Source organism: Trachurus japonicus, chromosome 4 (genome assembly GCF_045865225.1).
Source record: "Trachurus japonicus isolate A0001 chromosome 4, Traja_1.0".
Taxonomy (NCBI): domain Eukaryota; kingdom Metazoa; phylum Chordata; class Actinopteri; order Carangiformes; family Carangidae; genus Trachurus; species Trachurus japonicus.
In genome coordinates this window covers 22,823,696-22,846,248 of record NC_140910.1, presented here as the reverse complement: position 1 = coordinate 22,846,248, position 22,553 = coordinate 22,823,696, and the positions used below count along the sequence as shown (strand labels likewise).

The 22,553-nt window shown below is 41.5% G+C and overlaps 1 protein-coding gene across 1 annotated transcript in view; it reads right to left on the bottom strand.

Annotated features, from left to right (window-relative positions):
- Positions 1–22,553, bottom strand: part of nek7 (NIMA-related kinase 7) — a 59,532-nt gene that overhangs the window by 1,133 nt on the left and 35,846 nt on the right. The window contains exons 6-9 of the mRNA XM_085774770.1: positions 18,664–18,772; positions 17,143–17,250; positions 10,639–10,733; positions 1,910–2,023 (exon numbers count right to left, since the gene is read on the bottom strand). Coding sequence (XP_085630896.1) covers positions 1,910–2,023; positions 10,639–10,733; positions 17,143–17,250; positions 18,664–18,772 — 426 coding nt within the window. The remainder of the gene's footprint in view (positions 1–1,909; positions 2,024–10,638; positions 10,734–17,142; positions 17,251–18,663; positions 18,773–22,553) is intronic.

Below are 22,553 nucleotides of genomic sequence, written 5' to 3'. Positions count from 1 at the left end.
GCATAGATGGAGATGGTTAAATGACACAACAAAGATGAGCAGCTGACAGTTTGCTGCCGATCCTTCAGGAGCATTGTTTACATCCAGACAGGCGCTGCAGGCTCCCCCCTCATCTCCATCTCTCCATCGCCCTGTCTCTCGCTCTATCATTCCCTCTCTCTTTCGCTTTGTCTCCCTTTCTCCTGGATGGGGGTGACATGTGGGGCAACGCAGAAGCTCAGCATGGTGTGTGTGTGTGTATGTGTGTGTGTGGAGAGGGAGCTCTTGCAACAAATATACACTTGCACAATTGCTCTTGCATATAAAAACACACACAGACACATAGACACCAGATAGGCTTGAAACACCTAACAATTAGCCCCTATCAGCCTAATGAAGTAAATACCACAGAATAATACCAGCCTGGCTCAGCAGGGCTTAATATATGACTACAGAGACATGAATAAGGATAGCCACTTGGAAATTAGCCACTGTGGACCATCACATACTGTACACTGATAAGTGGAGTGAAAGGCATTGATAATAATAATACAGACACAATAGGATGAGCACTTTCATGCTTTGCTGCCATTTACTACTATTCATTTACCATAAAAAGTAACTTAAATGTAATGAAAATGAATGTTTCTTTGATGTGCAAGGTAACAGCCTGCACATTTCAAGCTAGTTTATTAAACCGTCCTCTGATGGATTTCTGTACTGTGCAGACTAAATTCATTTTTAAAACCATGTCCAGTCTGGAAACAAGCTATTACAAAGTCTAAAACACAACAGCATGTTTGCAAAAAATCGTTGTCATGTTCAGAAGTTGATGTCAGTCATAGCTAAAAACAAAACCAACTATTTAATTAAATTAATTGGTTTATGGACAGATATGTATTCTGCAATGATATTGATTAATCATAGATTGATTGTTACAGTGAAAAAAACTGAACTACTGTAACTGATGGGTTAGGGTTAAGGGTTGAGATGGGTTTTTGACTGTTTTTTTGGAGAGTGAAAAATGTGGAACAGTGGGCTAAGCATTCTCCCTCTATAATCTGAAATTTGATAGACTTGACAAGTAAACAGATGAATCAATAATGAAAATATTTGTTAGATGCAACTGTAATTGCATTTTTGGTGAAAGGAGAAACGTGCAAAACTTAAGCAATGTTTTTAAACAGATGAGATGTCAAGGGATGACTCATTGTGGTAACTGTAATCAAGCAAATGCAATTACTTGCAAAGCTTTACAGTGACAATGACGGTGTTACCTGAATGCAATACCTGCAGTTTATGTGCATGAGCCAGAGTTTTTGAGTTTTTGTGTGTGTGTCTATGTACACATTTGACTTAATATATTTAAGAAAAAGAGGTAGAAATGCAAAACAAAAAAATTGCCACCCACACAAAGAGGGCATGCATGCAACACAAAGCCATGCGCATTCATACACGTCACCAGCAATCAGCAATAACGCAATTTTGACCACAGCCCGACTATATTACATTTTTGTGCATGGATAAATCTACGCAGAATTACAGCAGATGATTTAACATTTAGTCAGGGAAACATGACACTCCAGCCCATTTAGTTTCACCCCACTCTGAAGCATGGCCAGATGCTTTTGATATGCGCATTTAATTTTCAAACGGTAAAAATCATAGCTGGTCTTTTGATCACAGAGTAATATCATAGCTCAGACAGTTGGGTGGATTACTCTTACATATAAAAAATAACTTCAATAGTCAGAACAAGTAAAAATCAGCGAACTGGCAAGAAGAAACAGGGACTGGCCACTGTTGCCTAAAATAGTAGTGCGCTTAAAAAGGTTAGATATTTCTACTGCTTCTTTTAAAGGAGCTACACTGAATAGGCCCAAGTCTACTCTGTGCTATTGCAGTAAAAAGCAGCTGAGACAGTACTCACCTCCTCTGAGTAGTGATCTGAAGGAAGAGGGGGGTAGTCACACTGTTCTATCTTCTTACAAAGGGAGTAAAGGTTCATCTTATCCCCATAGAACGGGCTCTGTAGGGCTGCCATCTGAAAAATAAAGATAGGGGAGAAAAAAGGAAAAGGGAAAGGGAGACAGCAAAGGAGGAAAGGACAAGAGGACAAGGTATGAGACGGCTTGAAACAGTCAATCAAATTCTCAACAGGTGCTACATGAGAAATACAGTATGGTAAACATAGATCCTACACAGTTTACTGCTACCGAGATATGCGATTAAAAATGGATTGGGTATGAGAAGACAGATAACGCAAGACAACTAGTCAATATGTGTAAAGTTGTGTGTGCATATTAAATCAGTACACAGTCATGTATGTATTTTTTTGGTCTGAAATTCAAGTGAACCAAAACACAAAAATCCATAAAAGCTTCCCTTAGCTTATGTGTACTCCTCTAGTTTGCTGGCCCTTTCTGCTGCACTGCCTCGAAAAACTTAAGAGATGAAAATGAGAGGAAACAAAGATCTGAGAAAGGAAAAGTATGCTAGGAGTTGGGGTGTGGGGATGCGATGGGAGAGAATTTTTCAGTTTGCTGGAGCAGCGAGAAAACTGTATCCTCTCCAAAACAAATGCAAGCAGGCAGAGCAGAGGGAGGGCAAATGGGAACGGTAAGGAAGCGTGGAGAGGATGAGGAGACTTTTGCTGGTGAGTGGAAATAGGTGAAGAATCCCTCTTGCCTCTCTGAGGGTAGAAAAACATACCATGCCATTTTTGCCAGGCTTAGTGACTGGCTCACTTCCTGTTGTTAAAATCCAAGGTGAAGCCTACAGCAGACAGCACACTCAAATTCTCTCCCAAAATAAAAAACATGTTACACTTGTGTTGGGTCAAATGGTTCAATTGATAACGATGGTGATGATGATAGGAGATGTTATATGTTAGATCATTACACAGCAACCTTGTTGCATTCTGTGTCTAACATGATTATAAAAGAGATTAAATTAGGGGGGAACTATGCAAGTACAGTAGCTTTTCCTCTGTTTTGTTAACCCTCCTCCTGGCCATGTGCATTTGTTTACAACAAAGCCGGCGAGAAATCAATCAATAGAGCGGTACCTAACGTTATATATCATATTTGATGTTACGATGTGTATATTTGTGTAGTCTTATCTGTCATAAACAAGAGGTTAACGGTTATGGAGTGCGTTTGTGCCGTGGTGCGGCAGAGACAGAAGCTGGGACACCGGGTCGGAGGCTCTGATCTTTCAAGGTTGGTTTTCAGCCAAGAGACGCTATGTGGAAGGCAGAAAGCCTCCGTTCTCCCTGTGAACGAGTCGTTTAATTGACCATCACTATTACTCTGAAGCTGTTTCATTAAGGTACAAATGTAGCATAGTTAAGCTAATAATCCTGCATAGTTCCTATTTAAGTATTTCTGTGCTTGACTGTTCGACACAAAAGACTGCAAAAATGAACAGAATGGGAAAATGGTCTTAGAGCTTTGGGTCCGACTGTATCTGGGCAGCGAGCACAGATGTTAAATTCCACTTTCATGCCCTGGAAATGGCCCAGTTATAAGACAGAGGTTAACTTTTAAAAAGTTGTTTTACATCTCTGTAAATTCCAGGAGATATGAAGTATCAGTCTGAACCAGGATCCAGATCTATTAACGGACAATCAGTGAGTGCTCATGGGTTTCAGCTTCTGCTTTGCTCACAGATGAGATGCGACACATTCCCAACTTGAATGTGGTCTTGGTGACGGTTTTTTCAGCTTTGGGTGTGTTGATTGATCACAGGAATGGTGGCAAATTGGACTAAGAACATTGCTATAAAAAGACAGGATAAATAAAACAACACCACAAGGTTATCATCATGGGCAAAATAATTGTTCAATATTATTTTAACTTGTTTTTTAAAAGTTTTTCTTGCATTATCATTGGACAGTGGAAGGTATGTGTTTGACAGCCTGTTAATTGGTAGTGTGAACGTAGATGAGAACAACATCTCCACATATGAATCCAAATGGAATCACTCCATACAGAATACAGCAGGTTGGTGTGAACGCGCCATCTTCCCCAATATCAGACAACAAAGAAAATACTTGTGTATAAATAGGACCGTAAGGGAAAAAGGTGTAGAATAACAGAAGCTGTCTTCTAGTATACAATCGTTTTTATAGCAGGACATAAACAGGTGACGGTTTAAAGATATGGCTAGCAGAATAATTCGAAAATGTTATTGGGCAGTTTCTTTGCATTGGCTCGTCTATAAAGCGACAAGAACTACTTGTATGGGAAAAATATTGGAAGGATTTTTCAATTTGCCACTTGTTGCTATGAATGTAACACTGACACTGCCCAGAAGAAAAGCTTTTGTTCCCCATCCGGCAGATTTTCAGAGTTTCCGCCCCAGCTTCCAGTGACAAGTCAAGATGACGTCAGCCACGTGAACCACCACAGTAGGTTCGACACTACTACTTCTCACTCATCTGCTCTTTTTAATCACTCACATTAATCCAATGTATCCAAATAAAAACACGTGAACATTGAGTGAGGAGGATCCCCCTCTCTTTCTCCTTCTTTCTCCTTGAACGCCCTTCTCCCACTGCTGTGACGATTACTTCTGAGACTGGCACAGCAGGTGGTTGACAGTGATGAGATGTGTGGTGGAAATGCATATTCCTGTGTGTGTCAGCAATGATGCACTTCCATTAGTGACAAAGCCTCATATCTTTTAAACTAAGATTTCATATTTGATTGTACAGTGATTAAGAGACAAAGGCAGATACAGATGTGTATGAAGTAATGGTACACTCTAAAAAATAAACCTGAATGAACCTATATGGTATATCCACAGGAACAGAGCCAGTTTAAAAATAAAATAAACTTTAAATGAATCCACACTGGTGATATAGTGTGTTTTTGATAAGGTGGAAGAAATGACTGGACTTTTTAGACTTGGACTCAGAGATACTTTATTGATCCCAAAGGAAATGCAAGTACTTTCCCTTTCCCTGTAAGTGACTGACCTTTATTAACTAACAACAGCTACAGCAATAATACAATAATTAGAAGTTGAACTTAACCTCCAGCAATTAAATCACCAACTAATTGGTCATTCACTGCTGCCTTTTTGCACTTTATTCCAGAAACTAATCACTTTCCAGCAAGACACACTTATCACTCTATAAATGCAAAAATCGGACGGCGGTGTCAGGTGGACTCAGAGAGGGAAAAACAAACTCAGACCTCACTGGCTTTCTTTCAAAGGGGAGTGAGTCAGTTCAGTGCCCATGTCTGCAAAAAAAAAAAAAAAAAAATGCTGACTGCTTGCTGTAAATGTTTATACTTCGATGTCTTAGAAAGAGCCATGTGGAAAAACACTCTTAACTACTTCATAAGAAATGTACATATACTGTAACTACTAAGTAGGTGGTGTTATGTATGTTTGCAGTGTTGTCTGTAAGGGCTAGTTAGTGCTTTGGAGAAAAAAAAGAGAGAAATATCTCAGTAAGTAGGAGAAAAAGAGGGGGAGACAGAAACAGACAGAGAAAGGAGAAAACCAGCCAGTTACAGACACCAGGAGGCAAAGGGTTAAACAAGACCCCATCGTATTTTCATGCATCTTCTGCTTTTGACAGATGAAAAATGTCAACTGTCCTGTTTGTATTTGGGAGTTTTTGCACTATTCATCTGCTTCATTAGTGCCTGCTGCTCCTAGCCCCTGACAGCTGCCGGCCCCCTGCTCTCTCTCTCTCTCTCTCTCACACACACACACACACACACACCTACATATATGTACACACATACACACATACACACATACAAGCATAAAGATGCATGCCCACACACACACACACACACACACACACACACACACTCAGGTTTTTTTCAGGCTGTGTCGTCGCAGTGGGTTAGATGATTGACTCACTCTCTGACCTCTGGGTCCCTGGTGTGTGAATGTGAGACTGTGTGTGTGTGTGTGTATGGTTCATTGATATTCGAAAGACATACAATGCACACGCATGCCTGCTGTCTGTCTGAGGGGTGTGAGCTGCTGGTGGCAGAGCACACGCACATCCCCTCACACACACACACACACACACACACACACACACACACACTCCTTTGTTCCTAGGCTCATCCTCGGCTGGCCAGGTTGTGCCCTCCTCAGCCCAGGCATGTAAAGCCAGCATCTCTGTCCATGTAAAATGTCTGGTTGGGGTCTTCCAGTTTGATTAACACTAATCCAGCTCTCTCTCTCTCTCCAGTTTCTCTCCCTGTACACCAATTAAAAAGAGCTGCGAGAGGCTCTCGTCTTCTCCTTCCACCATCACCTCCTCCACCACCCCATCCCTGGAGCCCTGCAGCCTGGGACCAAAGGGCTCCTCACAAGTTCTCAGTTACTCATTTATAAACATACATACAATTATAGGCATATGCCACATCAAAATAAACACCTAAATGTTAATACACACAAGAAAAAACACATGTATATTTTGTGTATTTTCTCTTCTGCCCTCTCTTCCCCGCTCTCTCCATCTATCTATCTATCTATCTCTCTCTCTCTCTCTCTCTCTCTCCCACACACACACACACACACACACACTACTGTAAAAGTGAGGAAAGCATGACTTTTTTATGTTCTCACTGGTCCTTCATGTGGCTTTATGATGATATATTAATCAAGGCAATAAGTCACAGTGTAGGGACAGTCATTAAAAATATACCTACACCCAGTGGAGTCATCACCCCTCGACTTCTAACACACTAAAAAGCGAAGATGGGATGAAGAAAGGACAAGAAGAAGAAGAAGAAGAGATCCTTGAGCTAAAAGGACCAGATTGTTCCAGGGAGCTGAACTTTTGAGGAAAACTGATTGAAAAAAAAGTGTGTTATAATCTAATGTCCCTGTCTAAACTGAATGTTGGTATTTGAAGTGTTGAAATCTGAGGGAAAAATTTAACATGCAGGGGAAATATGCTTTTGAGTTAAAAGACTGAAAGATTGATAGCGGTCTATCTGTCAGATAAATATGAAGCTACCACCCGTTTATCTTAGACTCAAACAGGAGTTAACAGCTGGATTGGCTCCATCCAAAGGTGGCAAAGTCTGTCCACCAGCCTCTCTAAACATCACCAGTTACAACAAGGTGCATAATTTGATCATTTGGGGTTTTACATGTTTTTAGTGCATATTTTAAGAGCGGTCTTGGTCATCTCATTTAACTCATAAGAGGTACAAACAAAAAAAGTGTATTTACCAAAATAATAAAGGATGCCTTTAAATATTTACTTTTGAGTTTGAAGATTTTAAGAAACGGTCATGAAAAAGGCCCAACAGAGATAGATGTTCTATTTCTAGATGTTATTACTGCTTTAAGCCCAATATAAGAGTTTCTTTGGGATTAGGAGAAGAGCATGGACAGGTTAGGGATCAATGTATATAGACCAACAATGTACAGAATAGTGAAAAGATCAGGTACTGTAGAAGGTAAAGTAAATGGACAATGTTTTATATTGGATAAGTTGCAGTCTGACATTGAAATTGGTATGAGGAACATGTGTGCCGAGTCGACGTGTCAATAAAAAAAAGACCCACAATATAAAAAAGGTTTAAGGTTATCCAGTCTCTGTTGGCAAAAAAAAATAAAAAACTTGCTTTCAAAACCATATAGAAAACTAGCCACAGGGGCAACTCATCACATGCAAATGCCAGCCTCTGAGAACCCTGTATTTTCTCGAGGCCTCATAAAACCAACAGCAAAACAAGCGGGGAGGAACAGGAATGAGGCAGGAAGCACGAGATATGGGCACAGTCAGAGGTATGGATGGCTGAGCTCCATACAGGAAGGAGACGCATTCCTGTAAAGTTTTTCAATATATTCTCCTCCTCTGCTAACCCCTTACACAACCACAACACATCTGCACAAGCGGGAGACCAAAGAGTGTGTGTGTGCACAGTGAGCAAGTGCGTGAGAATTACTCATGTAGATATGAAGTGGTTTTGACTGGGAGCAAACGGAGAGAGCACGATCTCATTGACTGGCATGTGACCAAACCCCCCCCGCCCCCCTTTTGTTACTTTTCCATGTCACCCGAGGAGACGACCCTGATGAGTGCAGCATCCCTCTTTCACCACATTGAGAAGGGGTTTAGGTGAGGGGGCACAGGGCAAGGTCTGGTGATGTAATGAGTTTGGACACGGGGAGAAAAGGATCAAACAGAATGGGAGATGAAGATAGACGCAGATACAATGACCAGGTATTGACAGATGGACCCTAACTGAACCCCCCGGGCACGTGGATGAAAAATGCAGCCTCTCTCAAATGGAGCAGTTTCACACATAAGGAACCAAACTCCCTTGGATACAAGCACACATAATCATGGATGTACGCACACACACACACACACACAAGAAGAAACCTCAACACACAGAACCTCAGCCCCTTCTGTATGTCCAGAGTGAAATCAATGAGTACCAAAGGGATGAGGCGTGGATTTCTATGTGAATTTCTTATGCCTGAAGGTTAAGTGAGGAAAAGGGAGGCATACGGAGGGGAACGTAGCAGAGGGGATGAGAACAGAGCAAAGAGGAGTGAAGGAGAGAGTTTGGGAGAGAAAGAGGTAAGTTTCCTGACACCGAATGTACTGTGGAGCCCTCTTACCAAGAAGTTGGAAGGCAAGGGGTCTGTTCTTCAAAGAGAATATGCATGACGTGGTGAGCACTCCTCTGGTAACAATAAGGTTGTAAAATCTTTATCTCCACAGGCTGCTTGCATGGCTCACCTTGACCTGATGGTTGGAGTTCTGTCTCTGCTCTTGTACCTGCAGTACTTTCTCTCTGAATGAACGCCCCCCCCATCTTTCTCTTCGCTCCAGCAATCTATAACCCTGCTCTTGCTATTTGTTATTTTCCCTTTCCATTTCTCTCCCCCCCACTTGCTCTCTCCATCTCTCAAGCCTTCCATCTCCTCTGCCTTTTCAATCCCTCTAAAGACTTGCACTGCCTATGCCCTTACCCTTCTCTGGCTTCCTATATTGTTCCTATATACACAACAGATTCCTAAACTTTTTTTTTCCTTACATCTTTATTCCCCCATCTTTTGACCTCCTCGGGGGAGCAGTAGGTCTCCCTCTATCTTTTCACTTCTGCTCTCTCGCTCTCCTCCTTCCTTTCGCCTCATCTCTGGTCCCCATCTCACTTTCTCAGTGTTTAAGTCTAGATCGTGACCCCTAGCAGCTCTCCTAAGGGTGAAAGGTAGAAAAGATCAATGTGTTGTACCCCAACTGGAGCTGTGAAACAATCAATGCTCAGTCAGGCTGCACATGTAGTACTACGACAATTTCAAAAATGAACCGCTTGCTTAAAGAAATCCAAAGAATCACCATGGACACATTCTTCGATAACAACCAAACCAATTGTTTGATGAAAGTTTGTAAATGAGAAAAAACTGAAATGTATGGAAATTGATATCGCTGTTAAATTTTGGCTAAATCTTAATCAAAATGCCTGAGCCTGCTTCAATGAAAACTAAACCCAAGTCGTCCTGACAACATTAACCACATCAAAGCAACCTTAATCAAACTAAACAGCCCAGTGCTTGTGTGGCTGGTAATTATGATACCTACACAAAACTATGCAAAAGGAGCAATATAACCCAGCAATCTGTTTTTTATTAACAGTAAAAGTAGCATCTTTCCGTGTAAACGCACACGTACAACACACATTAAAAAAAAGGACAAAAACAGAATGTGACCTACAGCCCCCACCGCTCCCAGCCAACCACAGCCGCACATTACCGCGGTGCATTGTGGGGAACTAATTAGCATGAAGGACTGTGGTCTCTGAGCAACCATGACCTGCAAGCCGAGCTCAAACTTCTTCCTTGCGTTATCTCTCCACCTCTATGCCTGAGGCACTGTGGAGAAGGTGCAGTCACTGGTGCGTTGAAATGCAGCCCAAGTGATCAGCAAACTCAGGGGAGTTGGGAGAGAAGAGAGGAGAGGGGAGAGGAGGGGAGGGGGAAAAGTAAGCGTTTCCTTGGCCGAGAGTGTGTCTCTGAATTTGTGCCTGTCTGTTTGTATTCAGCGCACGTGAAGGTTGGCAAGGTGCAAAATCAGATTGACTGCTATCACTCATGTCTACCATTGTTCAGCTCCTCTCTCTCTCTCTCTTCCCCCTTTGTTCCCTCTGCTGTGTGCTCCTCCAGGGCTCGTCTCCGCTCGGTGTGGTCCACCGCCCTGTGGTGTTTTGCTCCTGACTAATCAAACTAGTCAGTGTCACTGGGCGGCTTTATCTAAAACACATGGCCATGTCAGTTCCCTTCACTCGCCAGCTTTTCAACGTTTAGCAGGTTCCTTGGCTGAAATACTTTAACTCGAAGAGTCTTAAGGCTTCAGCGCTGCCAAGCCACAGGCAAAGAAGCGAGGAGCAAATGGGGTAAGAGGTAAAGAAATATTTAGATTTATTCTTATTATCTGTCGTAAAAGAGTGGCCATAGTTTGCATGCGTCGTGAGACCCGTTATAAATCTTGCATCATAATGTGGGTAAGTGTAATTATTTGTATATATTTCCTTACAGTACTTTATTACATGTGGGATTGGGGATGGTTTGTTTATGTGTGTGTCTCAGCCACTGTGTTTTCACGTCACTCCCACAGTCGACTGCAGGGTGACAGAGTGTGCACATATTCCCATAGTTTACCTCGTACAGCAGGCATCCTAGCGACCAGATGTCAGATTTGAAGTTGTATCCGTTTTCATGTATCCTCTCCGGTGACATGTAGTAAGGAGTACCCACTGGAATACAGAGGGAGGGGGAGGAGAGGTGGAGGAGAGAGGGAAAAGGACAGAAGGAGATAGACAGAGGCAGAAAATGAGAACAGGACAAAAAGAGAGAGTGAGTGCTAACATTTTGCATTGCAAACCCATGCATGCTTCCCCAGTTCATCAACGTCACTGACACAGTGCAGAGACACAGGTGAGCAGCGGAGGTGTAGACTCAAACTGTGACACACTCAGAGGTTGCAATACTCTCCATATTTTAGCAAGAGTATCGAGTGGGAAACTTAAACACAGACTACTTCTGTTAATTGTAAGAAAGACAACATTTAATAAGGTTAGATGTCACCATGTACACACATACAGTGCATGCAACTGTGTGTAAGCACCACAATGTTGCATACATATGCACAGCAGACATAGTCATGTACATAAAATATACATGAATCAGTTTTGATTAGTGGGGCTTGGTAATGATCTGAAACAGTAGTCGGTGAATACGCCCAGGGAGCAGCGGCGGAGCCTTAAAAGTTGCCCGGTTTCTGGTTCTGGTTTTGAAACTCAAGAATCCCAAACTGCCATGGGGACTGGCAGACCTCCAAAGAATCAGATCTTCACCCAACTGGACACAGAGACGAACCACAGCTCAACATCACATCCACAACACACCGCTGGAAGCTTACGGATATTTGCTGCTTTCTTAGCCGAATGTGACCGGCTGCTTTTTTTCATTTGCTTTCTGTTTATTGTGATTTCCCATGTAAAAGTCTATCAAGCACGTCCAGCAGAGGTTTTATATTAATCACATATGGTTAAAGCATGGAAATTTTACCAAGCCCTTCAACCTGCACTGAGCAACTCTTAAGACTCTGCTCACTCCAAATCCTCTCGAGCAAACGTGTGAATGGAGGGTTCATTGAAATAACAGCGACTCTGAACTACCTCTGTCTGTAGCTTATCTGTCTTAAATATTACAGTAATTAAGTACTTAATATTTCAACTGCTGTGACATTAAGAGAAACAAACACTTAAACTAATTTATTTATTGTTTGAAATGTTTTTGTGCTCTAAAGGTGAGGGTGTATATATTTATAAAAAATAAATAAATAAATAAATAAAAAAGACCCATGAAAGAATTAATGCATTTAAATCTCTATTTAAATAGCTATTTCTATAAACACGTGTTGTATTTATGTTTTCAAATCCCCTATACTATTATAATGTACAGGAATGAGAAACTGTTTCTATAGACAGCAACTGGTAGCTGTTGAGTTCACTATATGCACAGCAGTTGCAGTGAGTTAAGGTGAAAACAGCTCTCAAATGGAAAGAACTCTGGAGAAAAGTCTGCTTGCAGGAAAATGGAAGGAAAAAGCCATAATTGCACACTCGCACACACTACTCACATGTATTCAGTTGTGCATGCACACGCACACACACACACACACACACAAACTCTCCAGAGCCATTCTGCACATTAACAGGTCGGAGGAAACTCAACTGATGTAATTGCAATTAATAAAACTATTACAGAGGGGGATATTAGATTTGAAGTCTATGGGAACTGTAATGAAAGCTAGCACTTTTAATTTTGGTGCACATCTAATTGGGTTGAGAAAACACGCTTTTATCTTAAATGTGCGGTTTTGAATAATGAAGTGTTACCTGTCATTCCAAAAATAATCAGCATCTGCACAGGCAGAAGCAAGAGAGAGCACGTAGAGGAATAAACAGGGGACTAGGGATTGCTGTTTTAATTGGTCATCAGGTTGGAACTGTGGTTTTGTGTGTGTGTGTGTGCATGTGTGTGTGTGTGTGAGAGAGAGCTGTGAGGTCTCATGGCGCGGTCTGAACAAGCTCCCCTAACATTCATTATTAGTTGATTAAAAAGAATCAGCCTCTCTTATGCTAATAGTTGCATAAAAAAAGCAGCAGCGCTGGGCTCAGGCTCCTTCAGCATGCTAAATTAAGGGCACATTACTTATTCATGCAAATAAATTGAAAGTCATGTTGGGATTGATTTCCATTATTGTGAATGGCTATGACAACACTTTATTCTCTGTGTAACAGGGTAAGCGTTGTTGTATAGGAGGTGAGATGCTATCCATCTACAGATAACCAGATCCAGAGTGTGGCCTCGGGTGTGTGTGGGCCCTTTCACATGTTGGGAGAGGCCAAAAGTGTCAAGAAGAGAGCAAAGTTCTTTGGCATTTGTGTCCATGTTATTGTCTATGTGAATGTTAAAATCCCCTGTTATGATAAAAAAGTTGTAGTCAGTGCAGATAACTGACAGCAGTTCGGCAAACTCATCAAAGAATTTTCCTGGGTATCTTGGTGGTCTGTAAATAATTAGGAAGAGAACTTTTGGATCACCCTTTACTAAAAAACAGAGATATTCAAAAGAGCTAAAATCACCAAATCCAGCATAAAGAGCCCACTCTTCTAAGCTCTTCTAAGCCCCTGCTGAATGTACCATTAAATGAACCCAAACCTGTGTCTGTTTAATGAATTATTGGTTTGATTGCACAGACCTTTGCCATGATTTCCTTTTAACAAGACATATGAACACACTTAAGTATTTCTTGGAGAGTACTCATCAAAGGTGTAAGCCACTCTCTAATCTAATGCTATTATCAGTTTTACATTTCCAGGTCCTAAACAGGGAATGAGATTGTAGTGGAATCTCAGAGGAGATGATTGGATTTCTCAGAAACCAGTCGCTCTATTGTGTTTTAAGACGAAAGACATAAACTTGTAGATGGGAGCACGGCCAGAACGGACTAGATCTCATAGTCAGAGGACATTCTCTACATCCTATCATATCCCCCACCATGTTTTTGCAAGGTTTGCCATGGGTCCTGCTGGGTCCTCACCACCTCTCTGGCTCTGCGCCTACCCCTCTTCGTTTCACAACATGCTCGCTTGCCTTTATAAGATTATCACGTCTTAATATATATATACGTATATGTTGAAGCAGTCATGGTTATTTCCAGTAACGGCCTCTGTAAAGTCTTTCTGCTTCAGCCTTGTTCGCTCTCCTTCTCCCTTTTCCTCTCTTTCCCTCGGTACTCATCGTTAACACCTTTCACATTACAGGTGTTAATTGCAGGTATATTATACTACTTATTACTGCCAATTGGCTAGTCTCTCATTTCTCTAATGATTGCATCAGCTTTTCCTCATACTACCGCTCTTTTGTTCTTTTTCTCTTTAATCCAACTCTCGCCATAACCCCGCATACCCTTCCCTGTACCAGAGAGCACACAGTGTGCAGTGGGTGTCTTTTGCATGCCTGTGTGTATTTTTGTCTTAGGTCCCAGAGCGTGGATGTATATGTGAGTTTTTGTGTGTGTGTTGGTATGCATGTATGTTGGTCATCTATGTGAATAACTATCTGCTGCTGCGCATGTGTGTGTGTGTGTACATTCAAGTCCATATGGATGTGCATCTCGATTTACAACTGTATAGAAGACAAAGAGTCTGTGTCTGTTAGTGTGTGCAAAAGTGCGTAAGAGACAAAAAAAAACGGTGTGTGTGTGACTGCAGGCTGCTGAGCAGCTGAGTTGAAAGCCTAGCCTGACAGGCTGTATGCCTGGACCTCCATCTCAGCTCCACCACCCTGCTCCTCTGTTCAGCTGGGTGGCTCGCCTCATTACAGACCCACGCTGGCACGCGATTGGACGTGCAAGCGCACACATGCACACACATACACGCGTATACACACAGAACTCTACCTCATATTCTTTCTTTCCATCCCTCTCTCTCACTCTTGCGTTCCTTTTTCTCCATTTTTTTCTGTCACATTGTCATATTTTCTCCTCTTACTCTGCTCCTCCAAACTTTTTTCCTTTCTCTCCGCTTTCTTTTTTCTCCTCTTTTTTTCTGTCACTCTGTCACATTCTCTTCTCTCGCACCTGGCACACTCTGCCTTTCTTTTTCTGTTTCTTTGTCACCCATTCTTCTATTTCTTGTGCTCCTTTCTTTCTCTGACATATTGCCTTCTCCTCCTTCCCCTCACTGTGTGTGCCGTCTTCTATTCTCCAACTCCAGTTTTCTCACACCTTCTCTCTCCTTCACCTTTGTCTTCCTTTCTGGCTAAAAGTCAAGGCACCAGAGCGAGGGACAGAAGGAAGGGGGAAATGAGGATGAGTGAGATAGCGAAACAGCAACAGGAGAGAAGAAAAGGTGACAAAGAAAAAAAAAGAGAGGAGATCTGCTGTTTGAAACTAACTGCATGAAATGTCAAGGGGAACGGCAGCGACAGAGGGTGGAAGAATAATGCCCTCTGAATCTCTTGTCGTTAGGTCAAGCAAACCTGGGGACACCATGAGTTTCTACAGTACTAACATACTCATACACTTATAATATTCCTAGAAGAAAACCAAGTTGGCATTGGATGTTTAATCATTTAAAAACATCTATAATATGCACAGAAAAGATGCTCATTTGCCCTTATGATCTTGTGTAATTGTTCAAAATCAACAGTATCAACATAAAACAAATATACATATGACAAGCGTTCACACTGCGCTGGAGGGAATATTACACACGTGTGTAGATTAACATTGCCGTTCTAATTGCTTTGGGTTAATGACAGGAGTATTCCAGTTGACCCCTCTGCTTGTGGGGCTGCCTATCCTCTGTCAGCCTAAAGAGGGTGCTGTGGACTCAACATTTAATGAGCAATCACCAATGCTGTTCACCCTGCTCTGCTGGCACTGCAGGCTGCCGAGTTGATGGGGCTTCTGTTGACCTGATCATGTGATTCACACTTTCTCAAAGGCTGGGCATCTGCTAAACAGGGGCGGAGGATTATAGCGTATCCGTTTGTGGTAATACCAGCTTGACATAGGGAAGCGAGACAGTGTGAATGACAGCATTTATATTTGTCTGTTTTTACATCTTCAAACCTATGAAGCAGCTGAAATTCCTGATGGGATGTTGGATAGCACCTTCAATAAACTCAACAAGTAGAGCTATCTCCACTAGAATGATCTGCAGTGACTACTTGCTACAGTATAATACAAAATCTCAAGATTATTCTCATTTTATTCACTCTACTGTAATTGTAACAGGTAGCAAGAAATCCCTGTTTGATTTTGTGATTGTGCTACTGCTAAAAGAGTTTGACCAAAACAGAGGTGAGAGAAATAACTAATTAGGTTTTTTTTTTTTTTTTTAAAGAAAGGATTTGATTTTTTGTTTTGTTTTTTAATCCAATGACATTGAAAAATTCTTGTGAGACATTGGATGATTTGTGTTGTCTTTGCTGACCTCCAACAGACTTTTCACTGACACCACTCTCATTGACAATCTTCATCTTCAGCATTTCCTGTTATCTTCATTAAGTCATTCTCAAGACTGGATTTAAGGTTACACCTTTAGCAAAGTATTATTTCAATGGCTTTAAAAGAAAACCGCAAAGAGCAGAATATGTAATTTACTGATAACTTTTTGACTATATGAATTTCTAGAAAGATTTTAATGGTTTTTGATACATTTCTCTCTTCCCTATCATTAGAATATAGCCATCATGCTCTGACTCCTCCTTGACTTTGCAGTATATGTTCTGTTATGTTAAATCAACAGGAAGGTGTAGGAAATTCAGCACAGTGGGGAAAGGCTGATAGGAACACAATGTTAACAAAATGATAAGAGGTGAGCTTGTGTTTTAAACACCATGACGCCCTTGAAGTGAGGTACATGTGTGTACGTGAGTGAATGTATTTGTGTTAAAACCACTGCCTCCTGTGAAGTGGCAGAAGCTACAGGTTTTTACTGACAAGACAAAGCTTGAGGTGGTAGAAATGTCTCATCTATTTCTTTTGAAACACGGTGTCATTTTGCTCTTTTCTTAAAGTTATGGCCCTGATTCTTAAAGATTTAAACTGCAATCCCCAAAGTCATTATATGCCTGGTATTAAAAAAAAATTAAACATGTGTTTGCATTCAGTTTGTCAGTTTGTCCAGTCTCAGGTTTAGAAAACCTTTTTTGTTCGTCTCACTTCTTGTGGTAATTCTGGGTTACAATTCTCAATTTTTCTGAATGAATTAAAGAGTGTTACAAGATTTTATTTCCTACAAGTGACAAACGATGATCAACGCAGACAATAACCCAGATTGTAAAGTTGGCCGGCTTGTTTTATGGCACTCAGTCACAATCAGAGCTGTGTTTCGACTGCCTCTGCCCAGTCTTCATCTCGTTAGGGTTAAAGGTCAAGGCAACAGGAAGTGGCTAAGTGGCTTCTGAAGAGAACGGGCACAGCCGTGGCCAGGCAGCATGACCACATGACACATGGCTCTGGGCTCAACATGCCTAATGAAACACATCCAACATTGGGCGATTACTGGGGGCCACTGAGTGTTTGTGTGTGTGCATGTGTGTGAGTGCGTGTGTGCATGCTTGTGTCGTAGACTTTTAAATTACCTAGCGAATGAGCAGCGGTTGTTTTGGAGCTGAAGAATCGTCCCAGTCCCAGGTCTCCTAGTTTCACTACTCCTGTGGCTGTGATGAATACATTGGCTGGCTTGATATCTGGAGACGAAAAAGTCAGAAAGCGTCAGAAAAGGTGAACCAGAGAAGAGGGGCTACCTATGAAATTGTTGAATTTAACTCAGATTCCTGCCTTCAATACCAAATTTCAGAATTTCAGAAGCAGCCTGTGATAGGAAAATATTAATTTCAGTTAATGTGGGTATTAGAAAACCATTTATATTGCTTTTTTCTAGTACGCAAGTAACGTTAATGTGATCCGCATCAGCCTTTGAAATTTACTGCTGCCGTATAATTGTAAGCGGCTTTTGAAAAGGCGGTCTCTGTTAAGTGGTCGTTAAAACTCATAGCTCAGGGTTCATTAGTGTCCCTTTGCCCTAATCAGAGTCAGTCCGACGGAAGTACATCACCTGTAGGTGTGTGTGTGTGTGTGTGTGTGTGTGTGTGTGTGTGTGTGTGTGTGTGAGTGCAACAGCTCATGTACATGAATCCAGGGCTTGGTTTGACTTGGCCCTATTGAAAGCATGTGGGGCCATAAACACTGTGTTCTCTGGTCTATGTGTTGTTTAGCACCTACACTTAAGCCCTCTGTCATATGCAACAAGGTCATTCACACTAAAGAAAATCCAATGTGAAATACTGACTTAGTTTTCTGTCTTTACTCTTTAGAGGCTTCAGACGACCAGGCTCAATGTCTTGCATAACTTACTCTCCATAGCAGGAGCTGTGTGTAATCTTAATAATGCCAAAAAAACAATTCATTGCAACTTCTTTACTTTAGTTCCCACTCCACAGACATCCACTGGTTTCAGTGCAATTTGTTATGCTATTAAAAATTAACACAGACTTAAATTGTAGGAGACAGATAATCCATCACACACAAGCAACTTCAGTTTTTGCCAAGGTTTTTCCACTGCTGTATCACAATGCATTGAGGAAAAACATCACATTTGCTTTATGATGTCCTGTAAAGGGCAAATCTACAGGACAATGGGACCACCCTCGTCCCATTAGAGGTTTAATACACACCTACGTTTATGAACATGCATGAAATTTTTTGTAGGAATTGGTTCAGTGAGTTTTCGAAGAATTACAACGCACTGTGTGATTTAAGAGTCCATGATTGGACACATGCTTTGAGACATTTAGCACATGATTTGCTCAAACTTCATTTTCTAGGAAAGTAACCACTGGTTTCATGTCACTGCTTTTCTTTCATAGGGGCTGAGAACAGATGTGAGTAGTTGCAGCATTTGTAAAAAATCTCTCAAACTTGTTTGTATCACCCGTTACGTCTCTAAAATGTTCTCAGAACATTCACGGTGGCTCGATTTATAAGAGCGAACTGATCCAGATTTATCAGACTCTAAATTTTCTTAAGCAAGCCAAAACAAGTCCATCTATGTATCAATATATGTGAGAGTGTGTGTGTGTATGTGTGTGCATTAACACTACCTCTGTGCATGACTCTCCGGGAGTGCATATGTTCAAGCGCACTGCAGAGTTGGACGAAGTACTTCCACACTGTTCTCTCTGGGATAAGTCTCCTCTGCTTCTTAAAGTGCTGCAAAGTAAATGCAAGCGCGCGCACACACACACACACACACGCACACACACACACATGCACACAGGCACACACACAGAAAATCAAAGTAGCATTAGCATACCTGAAAGAGGGAACACATAAAATATTTTAATAGAGATGGGAAAAGGTCTTGTGTGGCACGGAATACAATTTTAAGATGGTAGCAATGTGTTTATGTCTGCATGTGTTTATACAGCATCCATCCTTCCCGGCTTCAGTCCCTAGCACAGTGACTCCACTCCTAATGCAACCCAGACCACTCTCCTCTCGGTCGGTCCCCTTGCCTAACCGAGCTCCGTCTCATTTTCTCTATGGCCTTCAATGAAAAGCACATGCCCTCTCAGGAACAGAGAGAAGAAATTTGTGGTACCTTCCAAAAACTCTCCCATCTGGCACACAGCTCTTTTGTTAAGTAGAGCTCTCAGTGGCACAGTGGCTCCAGTTGTTTTCCAGTTTATTTATTTATTTATTTATATATATATATTTTATATTTTGGAGGACTGAGTGAGTCGTTCTGGATCATCAAGACTCTGGTCCCTCTCCAGAAAAAAGCCGCAGTGATGACAGCAGCTTCAGCTTAGACATAATGGCTTATTGATCCACCATGACTAACATCAACAACTGATGATAGGGACTCCTCCTCAGACAGCAATGTATAAGGCTGAGAGGATGTAAGAAATATGGCTACCAGGGGATTTTTTTTTTATGGGATGTGCTTGTGGATCTGTTTTGCAGGAAAGAAAGGCCTGGACCTAATCCAGCTCGCATTGGGAGTCTTACACATGGCAATTACAATTACAGCACTTAGCAAAGACTATTTCCTAGAAAAACTTATTAAAACCAACCGTACAGTAAGTGAACGTTTCTAGGGCATCAACAGTATATAAATCAGACCTATGAAATCAACAAGTGCTGCAATATTATTCAAGTAAATGACCTCCTTGGCATTTATTTAATATAACATTAATGGTATACTACAGGGTAACTACCTATGTGTGTATATACATGTATTTTCAAGATTTGTGGCTCTACAACTTCTGTTGCTACAACTATGATTTTGAGAAAGTGTTGGAAAATATGCAGAGTCCTTGTGTGGAATCTCCTTTCTACTTTTGCTGTTGCAGCCTATACTACCTCTCTCCAGGGTGTTCTCATAATGAGCCTGCAATATTTACTGCACCACATTAAGGTTGGATATATAGTAGAGGGAGAGGTAGGTTTGTCCGTCAGAGTAAAAAAAAAAAACACAGAATAACCCATTGTCTTCAGTGAGGTCAAGGGTCAAGGAGGAGAAAGGACAGGACTGTTACAAATTCAGGTCCAGGAGCCTAGAAAACAATGTGAGAAAGAACAAGGGAGACAGAAAGAGGAAAAAAAAACAAAGGCAGAGAGGGAGATGGATGGGGTGAGAGCAAATAGTAGAGAAATGGAATGAAGTGAAGGGAACACCGTAGGTAAGAGATACAGAAAACGAAGAAAGGTGTGCGAGAGAGAGCGATTGAGAAAGATGGAGAGAGGGAGGGATAGACCTTGGCCTACATCCAAACAAAGCGTCAGTGAGGAGCCATTCTTCCCCTTGCCCTCCCATTTCCATATCAGAGGACTGTTTGATGTCAATGGGGGAGCACATAGACGCCCACCAACACCACCACCACCACCACCACCACCCTCTTCTCCATGCCTTTAACAGCAAACACTGCACATGCAATATTCTGTAAGTGCATGCAAATCAAGGACCATTTGATTTCATTTGAATTCCAAGATGGTCAGAGAGAGAGAGAGAGAGTAATAGAGAATGAGGGAGAAAGAGAGAAAGGAGGAGAGAGCTGCATGGAAGAGGAAAAATCAAAAAGAATAAAAAATGTTAAATTCATGCATAGAGAGGGGGGGGGGGGGTCTGTTTTACATATGGAGCACTGTACGAATGTGTTTACTTCACATTACAGTTGAAGAAGTGGGGGCTAAGCCCTGGCATGCACCTCTGGACTGCCACTGTTACGTTAGGAAAACAAATCATTTAAAACTGTGCGGGAGACAAATGGTGGAGAGGAGGGGCGTGTACATATGTGTGTGTCTGTGTGTGTCTGTGTGTGTTGTCAGCAGCCATAAGGAGAAGAAACAGTCTGAATGCTCCCAGCATCCTCGGTAGCTTAGCTAACATACAGTAGCAGTGATGCGCTGTGTGGTTTGTTATCTTACCTCTTCGGGGCTGCCATGTTACATCTTTGTAAAGTGCGTCTGTGAACATGTGTGAGACTGTGTTTCCATGGTTGTGTCTGCACATTTGCTTACCCCAGTATGGCATATGTATGTATGAATTCAGTGTGTGTTAAGTGTGTGTGTGTGTCTGTCTGTACGGGATATATATCAGCGTGTGTGAATGTGTGTGTGCCGAGCCTGCCATGTTCACTCTCTTGTACCGCTAATCCTCGCCTCTCCTAATTTGCTGTGTTGAGCTATGCGAATGTGGAGCTGCTGAGTATGACTGCAAACAGCTTGTCGAGCTGTGCCGATACAACGCTGCCGCATCATTTATGCATGGGAGAAGACCAGGCTTTTTACATGCACACCACTAATTTGCTATACTGGCAGGTTTTTATAATAACTCGGGATTTGGTCGAACTCAAAAACGAATAACAGAGTGAGCCTGGGATATAACCGCTTCCAACCCTGCTCCTTCTTCTGCTCCATTTTCAACAACAACATCCCGGCTGTAAAGAGCTAATAGATTGAGGTCAACTTTACACACCTATGTGGATCAAAGCTCCATATTATATGCTTATTTCCACTAAACATATGATTACAGTTAAGTGGTTAGACTCTACATTCAGTTTAAATGTTGATCTTACTGGTTAAAACCAATGAAGTGACTTCATCTTTTTTTTTCCAGACATGTGGCCAGTATTTGGGTGAAAATGACAATATACCCCCCAAAAAAACAATTAAAACCTCCCGTTTTCCCGAATGTTTCATTAAAATGTTCCACGAATGACACGTCAAGATTTAATATGTAAAAGATACGAGGACAATTTAAGATTAAAGCCAGATAAGTTATGCTCAGTTTTTGTCCACAAACCCACACATACAACACACGCTGGTGCTTTATGATAATTAATCATAGCTTGATTTTTAACAACTTCCCTCTCACAGTTGAGGCACGTCGCCGCAGACTATTGGGATTAAAGACAGCTACAGGAGGTCTTATATTAGTGGGTTTTTGGTTTCATTGTGGAATGGATGATTCAGACTGACTCAGTGTCCAGGTAGTCAAAATCCACAAACCACAGACCCCCTGCCATGAGTCCTTCGGTTGCAAAGGACCATGTCAGCAGCTTGTTGCCCTCATACTTGCATTACTTTCTGATCCTGTCTGATAAGTCTGAGACATTATCTCAGAAGGCCACAGCATGTATTAAATCAGTTATCTATTTATTAAACATCATATTTAATGTACAGAGGACTATCATCTATCCAGGGGCTTACGTTTTTTTGTGATCACTAAATCTCTGACTGCTGTGACTGGGTGTGAACATGTTGAGTATTAAACTGAAATGGTGTAAAGACAGTGTAAGTAGGGAAGTACATTTGCATAATAATGTGCAAAATAATTTACACAATAATAATGAGTGTTTTATACAATCTGTAAAACCAAAGCTGGCCTTTAGAATTAGCCCTTATCATAGAGTAAAGATCTGATAAGCTAAATACCTGCATATTTTTGAAAGTTTTCATCCGTGTCCTTAAAAGTCTGTTTTTCATA